This window comes from Corvus kubaryi, unplaced genomic scaffold, assembly GCF_017639235.1.
Source record: "Corvus kubaryi isolate FWS band 111438036 unplaced genomic scaffold, C.kubaryi_AGA036_p1.0 37308, whole genome shotgun sequence".
Classification (NCBI taxonomy): Eukaryota; Metazoa; Chordata; class Aves; order Passeriformes; family Corvidae; genus Corvus; species Corvus kubaryi.
The window spans coordinates 4,467,206-4,487,555 of NW_024581096.1; the positions used below are offsets into that span (position 1 = coordinate 4,467,206).

The 20,350-nt window shown below is 35.3% G+C and overlaps 1 protein-coding gene across 4 annotated transcripts in view; it reads left to right on the forward strand.

Annotated features, from left to right (window-relative positions):
* The window catches only part of PDE4D (phosphodiesterase 4D), a 551,221-nt gene that overhangs the window by 277,673 nt on the left and 253,198 nt on the right, over positions 1 to 20,350 (forward strand). Inside the window, exons 1-2 of one of the 4 annotated variants that reach the window (XM_042028304.1) lie at positions 17,594 to 18,339; positions 18,996 to 19,257. The exons of 2 other annotated variants lie outside the window; for them this stretch is intronic. In XM_042028304.1, coding sequence (XP_041884238.1) covers positions 19,211 to 19,257 — 47 coding nt within the window. In that variant the 5' untranslated portion in view covers positions 17,594 to 18,339; positions 18,996 to 19,210. Of the gene's footprint in view, positions 1 to 17,593; positions 19,258 to 20,350 lie in introns of those variants that run through there. One more of the 4 variants, XM_042028303.1, reaches the window with a different exon arrangement.

Here is a 20,350-nt window from a genome sequence, read left to right on the forward strand (position 1 = left end):
TTGCAGTCAGGCATTCCAAGTAAGTTTGTCTTGTCCCCAAGTTTAGAACCAAAACAGGCTTATTTATGAAACAATGTACAAAGAACCATTTTTAAAAGAATGCCACTCCATAAACCTGATGTAACACTAAGAGTCTTGTTCAAGCTTTGTCAACATGTTATTGACATCCTGGTAGACTGATACAATGCCAAAAAAACCCCTATAGTGGCAAGACACACTACTGCAGATTATAGTAGTCTTTCTGTGTCACAGGAAATAAAAATTAAAGAAAAAGAACAAAAACCAAAACCAAACCAAAAAGCCAACCACAATATTTAGAAAGAGTAGTTTCATTACTATTCCATCCGCTGTCAAAACTTGCAGAAAGTTAAATTGTTATCCTAATTCCTGAGCAAGCATTTAAAACCAGTATGTTGAAAAGTTAAACTGGCTGTAAGAAGCAGTAGCTTATTCTTCACAGCTTAAGGAAAAGAAAGGGTAATTAAAAAATGCTTATTTTATCAGATTGTTTTGTCAATAATGAAGTAGAAAATCTGATTAGATTTCTTGCTTCCCCAGCTATGACTTTCCTTCTCCTTCTCCTCCTTCTCCTCCTCCTCCTTCTCCTTCTCCTCCTTCTTCTCCTCCTTCTTCTCCTTCTCCTCCTTCTTCTCCTTCTTCTCCTCCTTCTCCTCCTTCTTCTCCTTCTTCTCCTTCTCCTAATAATTTTCAGAAAAAAAATATTAAAAAAATAACAAACCAAACCAAACACAGAGTACTCCAAACACCCTCAAGGCTGAATCTCAGTTATGAAGTCTTGAAGGACACAAAGAAGTCTCTTGCTATACTTTCAATTATTTGCATGCTAGGTGAAATCCGTATCCACCACTCATTATCTTTAAATACCTATAGCATAGTAATTATTTTCCATAAAAAACAACTCTAATAAACAACGAACACTCAAAAGTGCTGAGTTCTATATTGTAATAGAATTTTAGTTTCCAGTGAAAAGCAGTTTTCCAGAAACTTTGAATAAAAGATATTGTCATCAAATTTAAAAATGATGGCATTTACTATTTTAACATAATAAAAATAGTATGAAAAATAAATTGTCTACTGAACTGTGGAATTATTTCAAATATACATAGGTATAGTGTATCTTCATTAGTAAAAATGTGTGAACTTTAAAGGAGATGAACATTTCTTTAGGTGAAAAACCAGAAAAATGCAAACAAAAAAAAATTAAATCAGTGATTGAAATATTGAAATTATTTTCACTTGCTAATTTAAATGATAATAAACTTTTTAGATTTAAATATGTATTTAAATCTCTTTAAAAAAATTAGGGAAGTCAGTCTCCTCTGTCTGTGTTTGAAGAACATTTATCCCAAGTTCTGCCTAATATTCTGAGTGTGCTTTGGATCGAGACCTAAGGCCATTTCACAGCTGTCTGGTCGGATTGTCCTCACAGAATGAACTTTACAAAGATTGAAGAAATCTTCCATCTACCCTGCAAAGCGCATCAGTTACTGGGTATGATGTTGAACCCATAAATTAAATGATGCAGAGTGGCCCATGATACTCAGGACCCTACAGCAGGCTGTATTTGCGTAGCATTTGGCTCTGAACTCCTTCTGGACCCTATATGATAATGTCAAGACAGAAAGACAATAATTATTTTTTTATGCATACAATTGGCAGTGTTTGAAATAATAAAAAATAACACAGGGTATATTGCAGCCCGCTGAACTGTTGCTTTTACACTGTGTGGCTTGGGCTTTTGCATGAAGGGCTTTAGTGGTATTTGGGGATAAAAAATTCTAGGATTGCAGTGGAGGACTGTGTAGGTCAAAGGAAACCGAACTTAATGCATTCTGGTCTAGATCACCTGCTGGGAGTCATCTTCAGAATGAACTACTTTGGGACCCTATCCTGATTTTGTCTTAGAGAGAACTAGCTGGAGCGGTCTGGAAAAGAGCCAAGGAGAGACTGTGACTCCAGTGCCTGGCAGCTCATGGGCTGTCTTTGTTTTCGCAGTGTGAACACAGCCTGTGCTGAGGCTGGCAGTGTCACTGGTGATAATGCTGTTGGTAGCTAAGGAAGTTCAGTCTTCCTCCTATATGTGTATTGATCTGAGTAGGGGGGAAGTCTAGCTGTGGAGCTAGACAAACTCACAGTTTGAATCTTTGTGTCTGAGGTTATTTGGTGACCACAACCAGAAGGTCGTTGAGTTCTTGATACTGTTACTTAAAAAAGTGTAGTCCACAGATGTTTCAAAGAATGATTTAGAAGTATGGAGAGTATTTTCGTGCCATCTACAGGACTGGTACAGGACAGGACTTATCAAAGGACTAAATAGGAACAGTTCTACATTTAAAGCTAGTAAGATAGTCCTACTTTAATATTTTTATTTCTAAACCCTTATAACAAAGATTCATCTTGTTCTTGAGAAGTTTTTGTTGTTGTTGTTGTTGATGATTGGAATTGAATTTATTGCCCAAATGGAACAGCATACACTACAATTTGCCTGCACCAAAGCTTTGAGCAGACACTTTTGGACAAAACCACACCACATCCTATAAAAGATAATTTATTTATTTTAAAATTAGATCATTTAAAAAATAATAGTTGGATATTAAGTGTGGAAAGACTACCTGAGAGACCACAGCACCAAAATACTTAATATTTATATGCTTTTTAACCTGGCAGGGGAAACAGTCACAATCTTCCATCACTGTACCAAGTTAGGAAGATACATAAGATACTTTAAAATTATTCACTCAAAAAGCCCCACAAAACCAAAAAAACCCCTTCAAAACGGAAAGAAAAATCAAGAAAGCAACTGAAAAGTTTAAACTACATTTTGCTGGGATAACTGAAAGAGTTCATGAGCTAGACTTTATTGATATTTGTTTCTTTTTGAAAACTGCTGCGTATAGTGATCTCTCACAGTTTTAAAATTTAAGAACTGCAATACTTTATATATCCAACAGACAATTCCAGGGGACTATAATAATAAGAATAAGAAAATATTTTTTTGTGTTTCCAGCTCCTCCATTCTGTTTTGTAACAATTTTTCTTTTTTTTTTTTTTGTATCAAATACAAGATCTCTTTCCCATGAAAGATTGGACAAGGTGATCTTCTGAAGTCCATTCCAACCTGGGCTGTTTTATGCCTTCATGATTCTAAATGGCACTGCAATGATTTTGTAGCTCACCAGTACCTGAAAGGCAATTATTAATTCAGATATATGGGCTTGCAGAAATGCTGACAGTCTGACCTTCAGCTCAGTATAAATGTTGATCAGTGAAGCATTGCTTGTCTCTCTACATTGAAAACAAACTAACCAAACAAACCACAGAAATAAAACTTAGACAAAACAAACAAAAACCAGCAGTAAACCAGAACTGACTGATCATCCTAAGAATTTATTTATTTTTCTTCGAAAGAAAGCCAGCCAATTTATATTTTCCATTTTTACAAATATACCAAAAGATGCAGCATACCTTTACCGTGCATTCTTACATGCTTTGCTCAATTGTGCCAGAATCTTTTCTGTACCATGGATAAGGGCTTCTACTTTTGGCAGTCTGGATGTTTATAATTTCTTATGAACATTGGCTGTTTCAGATCATTGCTTTTCTGGAATAAATATGTTATTACTTAAGAGCTTTCTTTTCAGTATGCTTGTGAGCTAATCACCAGGTGGTCCAGGCACAGTCTTGAACATGATCATGCTGTAGTATTTTCAGTTGTTTCGGCCTATGTGTGTGCCTATAAATTGCCTAGAGACCTGAAAGTTACACAACTTTTATTGAATGTATACAGATGGACTATGTACTTTAGAAAATGCTTAATCTGTGTCCTCCAGATGTTGCCTTGAGATTTCTACAGAAACTATCACTTGCAAAATAGTTATCATATGAACACATGTAAGACTCAAAAAAAGAGACTATTTTCTAGAACTTTTGAGAGTTTATAAGTAAAAATATAGAACTCTAGTGCTGGAGGGAGGAGGGAGTGTTGATCTTATATGAGAAGCTATTAATTTTGCCCCCCAAATCTGTAATTATATTTTCATTGCATTCGTGCCTGAATTAAATTGAATTGTGTGGAAAAAAAAAGCTTTTTATGAACAATGAAAAATTACAGAATCCAATGTAAAAAGTATCTTTCCTAGAAAAATGAATATAAATATAGAGTCTCCATTACCAGACTGAACTGTATGCTTATCTAAAATGCACATGAACAAGAACATATCCTTAAGCCTTCCTTAAGAACATGCCTCAAATTTTACAAGATTTGTTTACATCTTCAGACTTCTAAAAAATCTTATGTATTGATACTGATATATTTTATAATGAATATTTGCATGATGATGATTTCAGATATGACTGAACTCCATCTGGTTTCAATACTGCCACCAGTTTCATAGCTAAAACATCAGTGCATAAGGCAGACTGCATCTTATGGCAGCTGTCTTTTTATTGCTATAAAAAAAGAGGGTCTATCTAAATATTTCGTCTGGGTCAATGTAATTTAAGCAATATTTAAAACATCACAATAAATTTAGAGCAGATGAAGAAGCTTGTTTCCATAAAAATTCCTTGTCCGAACCCAAAGACATTTCATCAAATGATTCTGAAATTCTATCAAATGATTCTGAAATCTTATAAAATAATTTGAAGTGTGTGGTATTAAGTGCATGGGTAATATAAACCACTACCAGTCATAGGATCTTCCTTGTATATGCATGGAAGATCCCAGTTCCATGACTACTTTCTGAAAATAAAGCTCTTCTGTACAGTCTTCAGCTCTGTTAATTAAAAACTCTGTTCATTAAGAACTGATGGTTTCAAAATATTTTAAACAATAATTTTTTTCACATTAAAATCTTGCTGATTGTATAAGTCTTTAACTACGTAAGTACTGGTTCCTAAAATGTTCAGATTTTTGTCCATTTTGTCATATTACATGTAGAATCTTAAAAAAATTCATGAAGAGTAATGAAATGACCTTCCAGGAGGCTTGTCACAGTTTAAAAATAGCACACTCTACTGGTTAATTGCAATTGGTCAATTGTAAGTATCACAAAGGAATTTATTATTGAACAGTATTACGTTCACTGTTGGTGTATTAATTAGATTAATTATATTTGGCAGCCACAGTTAGCCTTACATCTTTAAAACACTTTATAAAGAATAATCAATCTTTGCAAAATGATGTAAGAGATCTAAATGAGACTGAAAATGTGCTTTCTGGGAGTGATTTCTTTGTGTAGGACAGATCAGGTATTGTACAATACTAAAATAAAAAAAATTATATTGAAACTTTCTGTCATCCTTTTTGACAGCGTTTATGCATATTTTTTTTATAAAAGCCTTAATAGTTTCTTATATGGTATATTAATTCCTTATGTGTAGAAGATATCTGTGTACTGTTGAAATGTTAGCATGGAGAAATGTAAAAAGACTGAATGAAAAGCACTGTAAATGAAGGATTCAGAAGATATCCGTAAGCCTATGAAACATCATAGAATAGCATGTATAACTGTATTTCGACCAGTGGAAGCATGGTGAATTAATGTTTCAATGAACTTCAATTTCTGCCTTTTAGTTAATAAATTTATATGAAATTATTTGAAACATGCTTTTGTGTTAGGATAAGTTGCACTAGTGGCTACAAGTAAAAACTTTAAACATCCTGGATTAATTATAGGAAGCCTACATACCAAGATTTCATGTCACTGGATTTACCATCAAAAATTCCATTTGGGTCTATTACAGTGCACCAGCTCTCAGTTTAGAAATCTTCAATTAAACACAACTTTGCTTCTTGACATCTGGGAAAAAAGTGAATTTTATTCTATATGTTTATTCTACAATGACTACATGCCTACTTATTTTAAATAGGTATTGCTATAACAGTAACTGTAAAATAAGTTTGAAAATTTCCTGTGAACTTTATTGCTTGTGTATCTAGAGATGTTTTCAGGTTTTCAGATGTTTTCAAATTTTTGTTCCATATAAGAAATAATATAAAACGAAGTTCAGTGGTGAGCTCTCTAAAGAATAAGCAAAAAAGAGGTACCTGCTGCTCAAATAATGAAACTGGGAGTTTCATGTCCCTTTCTGATTATTGCTTTCTAAGGACTAGACTGAGAAGAGGAGCAGGTGATCCTGGGTTTAGTTAACATTCTCTTCCATACAGATGTCACAGTTTCTGCTTAGATGAATTCTACACCTATCTCCTTCTTGAAGTAGCAACGAGCAATTTTATGTTGGATATGATTTCTGCAGTAATTTAATATGGCATGTTCCAATGAAAAAAAAATAAAATCAAATCTCGGTTTCAGTGTTACTAACATAGTCAATCAGCCTGATTTTTCCAACTGTTGAGCTTTCCAAATTCTTATCCATTCAGTGGAGCTGCTCTCTGTCCAGCCCTTTAGAGGACAATTTCAATGTTCATTCTTAATTTAGGTAATTCTGTTATTCTCCTAGTCTTGACAAATATTAGTTTGTCCTTCACTTTTGGGCCAAACTAATCAAAACTCCTATTCAATTTTTTAGTAAGAAAGTATTGCACCATGGCCTTTTAAGTGATCAAACAACAGCCAGAAAAAAAACCCCCTTAATTTTTCAAGTAGTCTAAGTTTTACTTTTAGAGTTTAAACATTGATTTAAATGAGTGTTTAGAACCGTTTTTACCAAGCATTTTTCAACTCAACTTCACTTGAAAAAATTGGAAATTTTCCAATGTTATAAGTAGTAAACTTGTGATCATAATAACAGAGATCTATAAAATAATATAAAGGATTTGTTTCACCCCTGTAAAGTGAAAGGTATGAAATCTTTTTTCCACCGAGTATTTTGTAGAAAGTGATAGTTTTCTGGATGAACTGGCAGTGATGTGTATTAATAAATTGGAGAAAATAGTAAAGCAACAATTTTCTATTTATTTCAGTATGGGAATAAGCTTAAACTTAGAACCTGACAAAGTATTGTGAGAAGATATAAAATACTCAGATGTTTGCATCAGGCTTTAGTTGTAATGATATATTGCATTTTGGTAACAGGTTTATTTAGTTGGCAACATAAAGCAGTGTTTTTTGAAGAAGTCATTCAGTAGCTTTTCAGTTTTAGCTTAGTATTGCAGTAGGAAACTAAGTCACATATACTTCTGTCTTATATGTTGTGTTTTAAAGATCACTTCCACAATGAGTTATCTGCCTAATTCACACAAAAAATACCTTGGGCATGTACTACTGTTTCATTATTTTATCATGCAAATCCTGAGGGCACTAAGAAGTTATGTGTATAACTTCACTGTCAATCTGTAGGGAGTGGTGAGATGGTGCTGTCCCCAGTTACCTACATTAACTGAGAGAGAATATTTGAGAAGGTAAAGATATCCGACTTTAAGGACAATGTCATTTACTCAGAAAAATCACTGTGTGGCCTATGATTACTAATAACATCTGTTCTGTTCCTTCATACACACAAGCTTTTAAGCTATAGAGAGAAAATATCAGAGTCTTCTCAGAACACTCCAGAAAATACATGTTATGGGAATCATTTTCAGAAAAAAAAATTTGGGATTTATTCAGATGGGCATTTTTATTCCATTTAATTACCAAAAATTACCTGCCCAGTTTTGAAAATAGGGAACATCAGCAAAACAGACTTTGAAAGCATGCTCTCTTTCTTCTCTATTTTAGTAAATTTATCCCATATTCAACTTTATTGGAGAATTTCATGTGAAGGCACACATAAGTAAGAGCTTTTAAAACTTGATTTAAGAAGAATGATGGTTACTTATCAGAATACCAGGAAATAATAGTGTTCTGGTAACTTTAATTAAAAGTAAGTCTGCGAAATGTATATTAAGGGGAAAATAACTTTAAAATGTATCTTTTTTTCTTGATGAATCTTCTAATCTTTTAGATTTTGTCTACATTTATTACTGAGACATTTTTTTAATATCTGTATTTTTGGATAAATAGCAAAAGCAGTGCAGTCACTATGGCTCAAACATAGCATTACAGCTAAGTGTTTATACTTCAAGCAGTGCTACCTTGGCTTTCCATAATGCTAACAAGTTTCCATGTTTCTCATGGGTTATGTTGGCAAAATACCATAAAACCAATTTATGTCATGAGAGCTTTCCAAATTTCCCAAGTGTTAATTAGTGACCAGAGGCCGTGACTTTAGAGACCTAATTTTCTGAGTGGACCTCTTGATGTCTGCCTTTGTACCAGTGATATATTCCTTTTTTTCAGTCATCAGATGCAAGAAAAATAATCAAATGTCAAAGAGGTGTCTTACGTTTGCAGCAATAATTTAATTCTCAATTTCCCTGGCTAGATCTAAAATCTAGTATGTAAATATAGGATATAGTGCAATGCCTTGCCATCAGTCTTCACGGATAATGGGGAACCAGGCCTAGATTCAACTGATCCTGCAAAGACATCAAATATATGTCTGACTTAAAGTGTATGGGTCCCATCGCATTTCACCATCTCATTTGACTTAAATAATTTGCAAAATGGAGGGATTTCTCTGAAGATTATGTCAATAAACTGACGAGAGACAAGTCTGTAGTCTCTTGTACCTGAAGTTGTTGCCTGTTTCAGAGATAATCAATTTAGGAGTCTGTTCTTCAAAAACATTGGGAGCATATAGGAAAAAGGTGTGTTTTTATGTATTGTGTGCTTCCTAAAAGCTGCAGTTTCTAAGCATTATACTTCTAGCAGGCTGAGGTATATTGTGAGGGAAGAGTTCAATTTCTCACAAATATATTTGAGGAAATAATCAGTGAGGCTTCAGACCTCCTCAGTTTGCTCACAATCACACAGTTAGTGGTTAACACCATGGATGGCATGGGGTATTCAGCATTTTTAGTGATGTAATTGCAGTAGGATTTGGACTTCAAACTTTAGAAAAAGCTGCTATAATCTCATGCAAATTTGTACTTCAGTCTGCAAATCAGAGAGGTTTGCTACTTAAATTGTCACATGTTTGCTCTTTATTGTACTCCTTTAAATAACAAATTAAAAAGAAACTAAGAATGGCTTTGTATACAGGGAATATTGGCCCATACTCATCTTATAAATCTCATTAAGTACTTCATAATCAGCTTATTATTCTGCTTCTGTTAAGAACGTTTTAGTCCACTTCTGTATGCAATGAATAATAATTTCCCTCTGTTTTCTACTTATTTTAGGACTGTAAAATGTTTGAGATAAAGATCTTGTCTTTTCTATGTTTCTCAGTAACCCTAAGCATCTGTGGTTCTATGTAGTTATAAAATACTATTCCACTATTAAGTAATTGTCCATAACTACATCCCAGCTACATAGGCACACACAATTTTTCATTCAGCAATATATATTAGAACAACTTCTGTATACTGTTCCTAGGACAGTGAGAAACTCTTAATACTATATAAAGTCTAGGGTTTTTTTCCTATTATTGCAGCTGGGAAACAGAACTGTTACCTGAATTAGCTTCCCTTTGGGCACTCAGCAATTTAAATTATGTGTTAATTCTTAAACAGCTTTTACTTAAGAAGTTGACTCTGGATTCAATGTTTTTTCAATTATGAGTTTTAGTTCTTGTACTCTAATTCAAGTTACAAATATATGTATCTTTGTCAGAATACAAGTTGTCACTTAATGCTAGAATTTGCCAGACATAGAATACTCAATTATACATTATGTTTTGTCCACATCTGTCAAAATGGAAAAAAAAGAATTTGTGTACCAAAGGTAGTTATCATGATGACTCCTGTCTAAAGCATTATTTATTAGTACATGTGTGTAAGCTAGGTGGATAGCATCATATATTTGTGCATGAAACGTGATCTGTGGACCCTTGGATGTTTTTGGACTGGTTCTAGAGACATATGAGAAAGGCAAATAGAAAAAAACCAAGTGTCAGCTTGCATAAATTAGCTCTCTGGGATCTGTACATCCACTGGTAGATGCAGGGGAATTACAGTTTGATGAACTGAAAATAATACTGGACATGAAAAGGAAGGTGTTCCACAGAGGCAAAAATAATGTGTTGGGTGAATATTTCCTGGAATTGGTACCAGAAATTATGATGAGAAACTTAAAACTTCTCATGTTTGTGTTGCAAAAAATCCATCTGTAAAATATGGTAAGGACTGAATAGTCTGACAAGATAAATATAATCAATTTCTTGACCAATATTCAATGAATCAACAGAAAGCAGAAGGTGCATAGTGTTAATAAGGAAAATTACTTTAAGCATCAGGACAGGCATGATAAATAATAGAAAAAAGGTATTTAAATCTAAATTGCTACAATTTATCTGGCAGCAAATCTCAGGCAATAATGCTCTTAAATTAAGGGGACAGGATGATCTTTGTTCAAGAACTTTGAAAGAACTGGTACAGGAAATCTCACTCTTATAGTAGGAATTGTTAATAAGATTATAAAATCAGGAACAGAATAATATTAAACGTGTTACTTGTATTTTAAGAGATCAGAAGTGATCTAGACAGGTACACTGCCTTTTTCATTTAAGAAAGAAAAAGAAAGAAATTCTTGAAGACCAGAGTTACTAGTCATCAAGACAAATATAAAACTGGATAAAATTTTTATGTGTTTACTAAATTAATTTTCTCTCTGCAATCTTATTTTCCAGACAAAATAGTAGGTGGACTCATAGAGGTGATCTCTGCTATGATGTTACTTGGGAAATTGCTATTTAAAATAGAAAACATGAGTATAAGTAAAGAATTCTAAGGCAGATTAGGAGGTAGTAACAGAAGAAATAAAGGACTTTTAGAAGGTAAATATTATTTCCTAAGTAAAATGCTACTAGAGTTCAAATATTTCACTTAGTACTTTTATTCATGGAGAGCACTAGTGATGTTTTCATATGACTCAGTGTTAGGAAACTACCACTATAGGGAAGAATCAGATTACAGGATCTTGCAGTGGTTCAGGAGGAGGGAGTGTAAAGTTTACAGATTTGACATCCTGAAATTTTTTGGAACTATGAAAGATAACAGAAAGTCTATTGATGACAATGAGCATAGGCTGACCACAAGTGAAAGGCAAGTTCAGTGACTCAACACTACTTATATTACTTTCATAATTGCTAACCTTTTTTATGACATACGCTCAATGTTGAAATGATTTGATTTTGCAAGGCCTGAAGGTTTTGACATAATACATTTATTGATGACTAAGTTACAAACAGGCAGAAATTATTTGCTCATAAATAAAATTAGAAGCAACAAAACCAAGGCAAATCAGGACAAATCAAAAAGATTTTCATTCATTAGTGCACATTACCTCTCAAATATCCAACTTCATATTCCGATTTCAAAAAGAAATTATAGTAGTGTCTGTCATTTTTGGTTTTTTTCCTCAGAAAATTTATAACGAAGGTTTCAATTTGATAGAAAGCTGGAACATCTAGGTTATTTATTATGAAAATAACATATTGCAAAATTCATTAAGGTATCTGAAGAAGTTTTAAGGATCTTCACACAGGAAATACTAGTTTTCATTCCTTAAAAGGAAAAGAATTGCAGTATGTCTATTTCCCTCTCAAAAATAGCAAACAATATTTTTGATGAATAAACAGCTCCAGACAAAACAGAAATCTTCTCATTAATGATTCTAATGGGTCATCTACAACTTAGATCTTTAAGAACTTTTTTTGAGATTATTAAGAAGATTATTCAAATGTCTAAACCATATTATAAATCATAATTTGAAATTTAGTTGATCGAACTGTTTATTTGACATCAGAAAAACACACTTGATAGAAAAATAAGATATATTAGGAGAAATGAAATTTCAGAAAAAAAAACCCCAAAGTCCTGCATTCTACATGTGCCCATTCTATTTCTTTTCCTTCCCCATCCAAGTAAAGAAACTACCTAGATAGGAAAGTGTCAAAAAAAGTATGTCTAAGTAACATTCCACAAGAATTGTCAAGAAAAGTCATTTTGCTCAGTTTCTTTTTGTAAATCATAACTGAATTGTTCAATTAAGATAATTATCATGTCTTTTACAAAATATATTTGTATTTATTTCAGAATAACATATGATGCTTGGTAATATAGGAAGAAGCCATCTTCACTAAGCTAATATTCAACCAAGTAGTGAATAATGCAAACATTACCAGATAGGGTAAAAAAAAAATCAAACAAAAAGTATTACCAAGTAAAGTTTCATCCTACCTTGTCATTTAAGATTCAAGTATTCTGAACAGTGTTCTATTTGAAATACAGTTGACCAAAAATAATGCACAATAATCTTCATATTACAGAACAGGTCATGACTATTTGCTGGAAGTGTATCTACTCTGAATTCAGTTTGCTACCACTATATAAATAAAAAAACTGTCATCATTTTCTCATTGTTTCCATTCTACAGTTGTGAAAACATACTATTTGTTTTCTTGAATTATTGCTGCCAAACTTTCCATGGCATACCTAATATTTTCACTGAGGTAAAATTTTAGAATTTTTGGTTACCGGAGGTCACTTCCTGTTTCACAGCAGATATACATCCAAACTGTGAGTGTGTTACCATATTCCACAGAAGTAACATGACTCCTTACAGAGAGCTCAAGCTCTGCTTCTGACCAAAAATAAGATAGCTAGAACATAGCTATCAAAATAACTTGATAAACATGAGTCTAAACTGTGACTCATTTTAATATGTTAAGTCTGTATTCTGTCAGCAAACTAGAATAGTTGCTTTTCTTGCTTTTCTTAAGGCAAAGAAGATTCATTAGTCAGTCAGTGGATGGGGAAAAGGGTACAATCAGAAAAGAGAGAACAATAATCTGCAGTTCTTACTTACATTTCTCTTGCATAAATGTAAAGTTTCTGTTTATATTTCTGGAATGATCTTTAAGGCATCCAAACCCTCTCTTATCCAATAGGTAAGATATGAGTCTTTGAGCAAAACCAGTGGTGCTTAATCTAGGGAGGCATGTTGCTATGAAGGACAGTTGTTTTTCTTCAGGTATCACCAATCAGTAGTATTCAGGACAGTAAGATTATTTCTCTTCAAATGAGATCAAAAGGTAGTTTAATCTCCCTGAGACACCCTGGCATTGTCCACACCACTCCTTCTATGCCAGTTTAAATCTATGCAGCCTTAAGGATCTTTTTATATCAGTTATAAGACATAAATGGCACAATAAAAGTATAACAACAACTGATGTTTACCAAGTGAAATGAGGAACAATAATTGTTTTTTGTACACCTGAGGAGATTTTACATTTTAAAATGAGATTACCTGAAAAAATCTCTTGCTCTAATTGAAAGGAAAAGAGACACAGAACAAGCTAAGAATTTAATAGAAGACATATAAAATATTCATTTTTCAAAGTTTTTGACCTGAAGATTTGTTGGACTTCAAAAAGGGCTGGGGCTTGGATGGAGGATGTTCTGCTCAAATTACATTTATAGTTCAGCACATCATTTTCAGAACAAAAATATACTTGATAACTAAGCTCTTTTTGTTCTTAAGGGATGGCTGCAAGCTCTTAACAACATTACCTAATTCATGATTGTTGTTCAAAAGTGAACTACATGTTGTTTGAAGTTTTCTCTATTAGTAGTCATTTCAATGAGATAATTATGACTTTAAGCTCTCAAGCCCTCAGGGCAAGTTATGTGGTGTGGGTTATTTCCCCACTGCATAGCACTCATTTAGACCTCTCTGGGTACAGGAAACAAATTCTCTGTCTTTTTCGGTTCAAAGTCTTTGAAATCATGTGAGACTCCGTCAGAGCCCACTGGGATGATATTTCTATAGCATGACACCAGATGCATGTGGCTTGTCTTATGATTTGTCATGAAAATATCTGAGGGTGGAAGGTGTGTAGGGATGTAACAAGACTGTACAGGAAGAATAGAGACAAACTACTGTTATCTGGACTGCTTGTACCAAGTGCTTCTAAGTTCCACAGGCTTTTCTTTCTGAAGATCTAGTTAACCTTCTCCAGAAGGGGGTCCAATACAGAGCTAATTTCCTCACAGGGTAGATGGCAGATAAAGCACACAGGACAAAATCCTGTTTCTTGTCTTGACATACACTCATGTAACACTTGCTGGTGAGCAAAGAAGTCTAAAATGCGTTAAGGCACTTACTGGGTTTATCTGCTCACTCTGATGAGGATTCTGATGAGATAAATTTGTGCCTTTACTTTCTATGCTATTATTACTGAAGATAACTTGTGGGGACCTAAAAAGTTGTGTGACTAAAGACCTATCATTTGGGTGATTTCCTTCAACTCTGTGCAGTGGGACACATTTCTTACCATTTCATTAACCATGCTGATATTTTAATCTATGTGGTTTTCATTGAAAATTTATAAATAATGATGACATCCAAACACTCGGAATATAGAAATTAATCCTAAATATGGAGAATCATCACACCCATCAGTTATATTTCCATAATATTGCAGATTAATACCTATTAGGATTTAGATGACTGCTATTTTTTTTTCAGTTCTTTCCTTCTGTTTTCAATAATCTGTTTTTGTTTTTTTTTTTCTTAATAATGCAGGCAAAAATGCTATCCTTTTTTTTTTTTTTTTTTTAATGAGAATTTTTATTTCAGCCTTCTTCCCAAAGCTTGAAATTACTTTCTGCACTGGTCATATATGTTAGCAACTTATTTCTTGCATGCACTGTAGTTGATCTCCAGAAACTCTCCTTGTTAGTGGTAGCATATTTCAGGCTCCACAACCATTCGTTACTTGGAGGCCATTTTGAAACTTTTTATGCAATTAAAAAGTTTGATGAGGTTTTTTTATTGATACTTGTCCAGAGTCTACTGGTTTAAGTCACCAGCTCATCCTGCATAGTCTCAAAAAATCTGGCATTGGTCATTATTACTATTTAACAATGACACTGATGAAATTGCTGTGTACTCATATAAGGAGATGACTTTTCAGCATTGCTTTAAGTATTAGCTTTACCTTTCCAGATACGTGTATTGCCCTGTGTACTATTGTATTTTAAACAAAATATTTAATCCAATTATTTTTGTTTGCCCTCCACTTGTAAAAATTAAAAGATGCAGTAAATTATCTTTGGAAAATCTGCACTCAATCTAGGCATACAAATGTTAGTTCTATATGTGCCTGGAGCAGTTTTCTTCTCATGACTTGTATGTCTGTATCATGTATTTTCATTGATTTTGTTGAGTTTTATATTAAAATCTAATACTGGTAGAACAACAGTTCTTATCTTTTTTAGTACTATCATCATTTAGAAAGGTCTGAAGTGATAGGACAAGGGATACAAGGTTTTAAAATAAAAGAGTGTTGATTCAGAATAGGTGTAAGAAAGAAATTTTTTACAATGAGTGTGAAATACTGGAACAGATTCCCCAGATAGCTGGTAGATGACCCATCCCTGGAAACATTCAAGGTCAGGTTGGTCAGGGCTCTAAAAAACCTGATCTAGTTGCAGATGTCCCTGTCATTGCAGGGCATTTGGACTAAATGACCTTTAAAAGTGCCTTCCAACCCAAACCATTCTATACAGGCTAATGGCCAGAAATGTCACAAGGCAAACTCTTCCTCTGGTGTCTGCTAGTGCATTTGCATCTAAGAGGGGAGCAAAGAAAATACTCTAGAGGACTTCAGTTTAACACAGACCTTAGTCAATTTTTAAGTGAATTTTCTGGTATGGCTAGTAATTGAAAAGCTGAGTGCTGTGGGAGGAAGACTACCTGGAAATGGAGAAGCAAATAATCCTCTCTTTGGTTCTCCTTCCCCAAAAGAACAGAATGGAAAGGTGTTAGCACTTTCCCAATGTTAACAGGCTGATTTAAAAAAGGTTTATAGGATATATTCTTTACTCCTCCGTCTTTAGATGTTTCACTGGGCAATAAGAAATGAAAGATTCTCAAGACTATTAAGAGGGAGAAAGAGGATAGATCCTCATTCTGTAGTCCAATGCAAATATTTATTGGAAATGAGAAGTGCTTCCGAAAATCTGGTTCCTGCTACAAACATACTTTGTCCTAATTCATTTTAGTGGAAAATACTCAAGAAGACTTTGTATAAGGACTGGAGTCTAGGGTTCCTCCGCTTCAGAGAAGAGTCATAATCACTTGTAACTTCTGTTTGTGTCTCTGTCATTCTCCCTCCAATTTCTTTATGCCTAGTCTAGATTCTGCACAAATGGGGAAGATGGACTGCACTGTTGTATAATCTAAATTCTACTGGTCAGAGCACTGTTCTGGTAACCAAGGAATCAAACGAAAATCTGCTTCAAATTGCTGCCTTTTTTTTTTTTTTTTTTTTTAATGCAAAGTGGTTGGCAAGTTATTATGGGCTTGAACAGGAAGAATTTCACACGTCAACCTATTTTACTGGTTAAAGTCTCTAGTTTAATTTATCCCTGCTCTGGAAAGCCCATATATTTTGCGTTCCAGTTTGCCGGTGAGTTCTTTAACTGGTTTGTAATACTGTATAGTAACTTTGTATACGCCCACACTCCTTCTGCAACTCTGCTTCTGAATGAAATTAGCTGAGTCAATGGGTGCTAGGCTTTGTGCTGAACTTAACACTAAAGACAAACAGAGAAATTGTAACACATATGCAGAATAGACTCATTCTGAGATTTAAAATGTGGTGAGTGACAGGTCAGTGCTGAGAAGCTATTCTCAAGATAGTACAAGTCATTATGTAAGTCTAGTGTTGAAAATGTCAGTGCCTGTGAGTGATCTGGCAAGTATGCAGTGAGATAACTGCAATATGAAATAGTAATGATGGTGCAGATTTGTGTAGCATTTGGTGCAGTTAATATTTCATAATAAGCTTATCTACCTTAGAGAAAGCAGTCGACAACTGGAATAGTTGTGATTTTTTTTTCATATTCAGATTAATCATGCGATGTTGTAGCTTTCAGAGTTTTGTTCATATTCTCTTCAAATGTCGCTGGTGTAAACTCCCAAACCAACTGGGATGTGTGTGATAGGGGTGCTTTTTACATAAAGCATGAACATAACATAGTTATAACAGCTTACCTGGTCCCTTTGAAGTCATACCGAATATTTATCTTTACTGAATGATTATCTATTTTGTTTTGTAGCATCTTAGTAAAAAATGCTTATTTTCATTCTCTTTATTTATAACTCTCAGAATCTGCTTTCTATCATGGTTGTACTTAAATGACAAAAAAACCCCAAACCCTCACCTTCTGTATAGACTAGAAGAACATAAATGATGCTAGAGCCCCTTAAAATTTTGTAATTGGTTGTACTTTTGTGCTGTAAGGCTTCAATTAAGTAGTATACAAATATTCAGTAATAAAAAATGTGTGTGGCAGTACAGGCTCCCTTTTTATTACTGAATTGAAATAAATGCCATTTCACTGTCAATACATTGTGACATTCAAGTACTTTAATATTTTATTCTTTCTTCAGAGTGGCATCAACTCTACTAGGGCTAATTTGGGGTATTGTAGAATAGAGTTGTGACAAGCAACATAACTGATCTTAAGGAAATAGGATCTATACAAATGTGACGTGCAATAGCTTATCATGTTACTCGCAAGTTCACCCACACCCTAATGAAATACAAAGTCTTATCACACGTTTTAATGTCATTGAAGTTGCAGCTGGCTTCCATACTGCAGGATTTCCTGTCCAAAAGGGCAAGGGGTCGTTAGAAGTTTAAGAAGTCTTAGTACGGTGTAAACCACGTAAGAAGAATGGCAAGCAAACAATGTATGCCCTGGTTATGCTTAAGTATAAAAGTCCAGAAATCTTTTACATCTCAGTACAGATGAACGTGGTGAACTCTGCTTCCTGAGCGTCTCTTTTCCTGCAGATTTTTGCACTTCCATGCAAAATTTTCAGTGCTTTTTTGTCACCCGGGAGGCACGGGCCGTCCTAAGGAAGGCTCTCCCGCTAGTGCCCCGTCCTTCCGTTCCCTCCCGGGCGGGTGGGAGCGGCAGGGCAGGTTGCGCGGTGCCGAGAGAACCCACCTAGAGGGCCCCCTTGACGCCAGCACAGCCTCTGCCAGGCAGAGCCCTCTCCGCAGCCGAGCCCAGTCTGCTGCAGGACCAGTGCCACGCAGCCCGACACTGTCCGGGGCTGCCGCGGCTGCTGCTGCTGCTGCTGGGCGAGGAGACCAGCAGCCCGAGGGCAGGCTGGAAATTCTGGTCCGGGAAAGGGAAGTGTGAGCCTGTTGACTCTGCATTGCTTCAAAATAGATGCCGTCTCTGTAGCCTGGGCTTAAGAATCTTCCCGAGGATATTTGCCAGAGCGTAAGGAGTGATAACTACTGTCTGGGAGCTGAATTGGGAAAAAAGGACAGCAGAGAAAGAATGCTTAGGTAACACGGGACTTATAGCTTTGCTTTCGTTTTGCAACGTACAGATTGATGCACGTGGGCTTATGTACAGTATAATATCAAAACAGAACTAGATTCTGCAGTGAGAGCCAATAGCTTAGTCATTTCACTTAAAGGGAGCAGGCAGCCTTATTACGGGGTTAGATAGCAAAAATGAATTTGATCATGACATGATCATATCCCTTGACAGTATCTAACTGTAGTCCTGTCCTATGGAGTGGAAAAAGCATACTTCCTTCCTTCTTTATTAGCTGAAGAAACAAAGTCACAGTATCAAATTCAGAAAGAAGTTTGGGGTTGCTGTGCAAGGCTATTAAACCTCCTCCTGTTCCCCAGGCTCGTAAGAAAGGAAAACTGCATTAAATTGGTCATTGATGAATATGTGTCTAAGAAAGAAGAAAAAGCAGTATTCATTTCTGAACATGGCAAAGCAATCTGAAGTTACACATCTCTCCCTAAACACTGATTTGGCACAGATGGCAAGAAACTATCTTTTAACTAACCTTTTCCAACTGTCCAAAATGCTGCATATGAAGATGCTTTAATTCACAGTCAAAGCACTTGGATTTTTATCAAGGCAAACTGTTGGCATTGTCAGAACAGTTTCTGTATACTGATTAATGTTTTTTTTAAAATAGCAAGTGATGCATAAATGGATGGACGTGTACCTAGAAAACCCTGTGAGAAGTCTTTCACTGGATCCTGGGAATTTTTATTTTTGTGGATTACAGTAATTCTTGCAATAATCCCTGCTGTTGACTGCTCATGCAGTTGTTCTGGCATGCGTCTATGAATACCATAACAGATAAATCAGTCTGACAAGGAAAACACTAATGTTGGAAGACCTGTGAACATGATGCATGTGAATAATTTCCCCTTTAGGAGGCATTCATGGATATGGTGAGTAATCAATACACATTATAGACTGTTAAACTCAAAATGCTTGTTTGCAAAATACTGTGACAACTATCAGATACTGTGGTTTTACCTAAATAAATGTCAAATGAGGACTAACAGAGCTATGAGATAAACGAAAATCTTACAGAGATAGTAGTGATGAAGTAATATGAGTTTAGCACTTCTTTATATTTACAAAATAGGCAAGTCATAGAAATTGTATTGTTATGGTCATGTTTTCTTACATAAGTGTTTTGAGCAAGGTGAAGTATTTTCTTCCCATATCAAAGACACAGTTGTTTAAATGTCTTTCTTTGCCTGACTTGAAGAAAATAACGAAGGCATATTTTTCCTATGTTTTGTTTGTCCTGGAACTTATTTATTTATGTACTTTCAAGTGACCTGAAAAAATTCTCATTCATATGGCAACTCAGTAATCATTTATTGAAGATATGCGTAACTGCTGTAACATGTTTTTGTGTGGTAGGTTCTCAAATATGGCTGTTTGAAAGACAATCATATAGTATTAAAACCCCTTTATCATCATTAAAACATCTGTTTCCTCTTTGAATCACAGGCGTCTATAGTTCTTCCTGACTGAAAAATCTTTCTACTTGCCTTGCAATACAGTGCAGTCAACTTACTTATAAATTCTACCAGTGGTTGTTGCGTCATGTCTCCCTCCTGATGCTGGAATTAATGTCTCGGTTAGCGCTTAATGAAGATTATTAGCTAAGGCAGAAATACTTCCCCATAAAACTTTTGCCCTTCGGATAAACACCGAGTGTTTCAGAATACCCAGCAGCAAGCACATCACGGAAGCTCCCGAACCAGGCCGGCCCAGGCGGTGCGGGCAGGCTGAGGGGCTGGCTGAGGGGCTGGCTGAGGGGCTGGCTGAGGGGCAGGCTGTGTGCCTGGCTGACGGGGCAGGCTGAGGGGCTGGCTGAGGGGCTGGCTGAGGGGGCAGGCTGCGGGGCAGGCTGAGGGGCAGGCTGAGGGGCAGGCTGAGGGGCTGGCTGTGGGGCAGGCTGTGAGGGTGGTTGAGGGGCTGGCTGTGGGGCTGGTTGAGGGGCAGGCTGAGGGGCAGGCTGAGGGG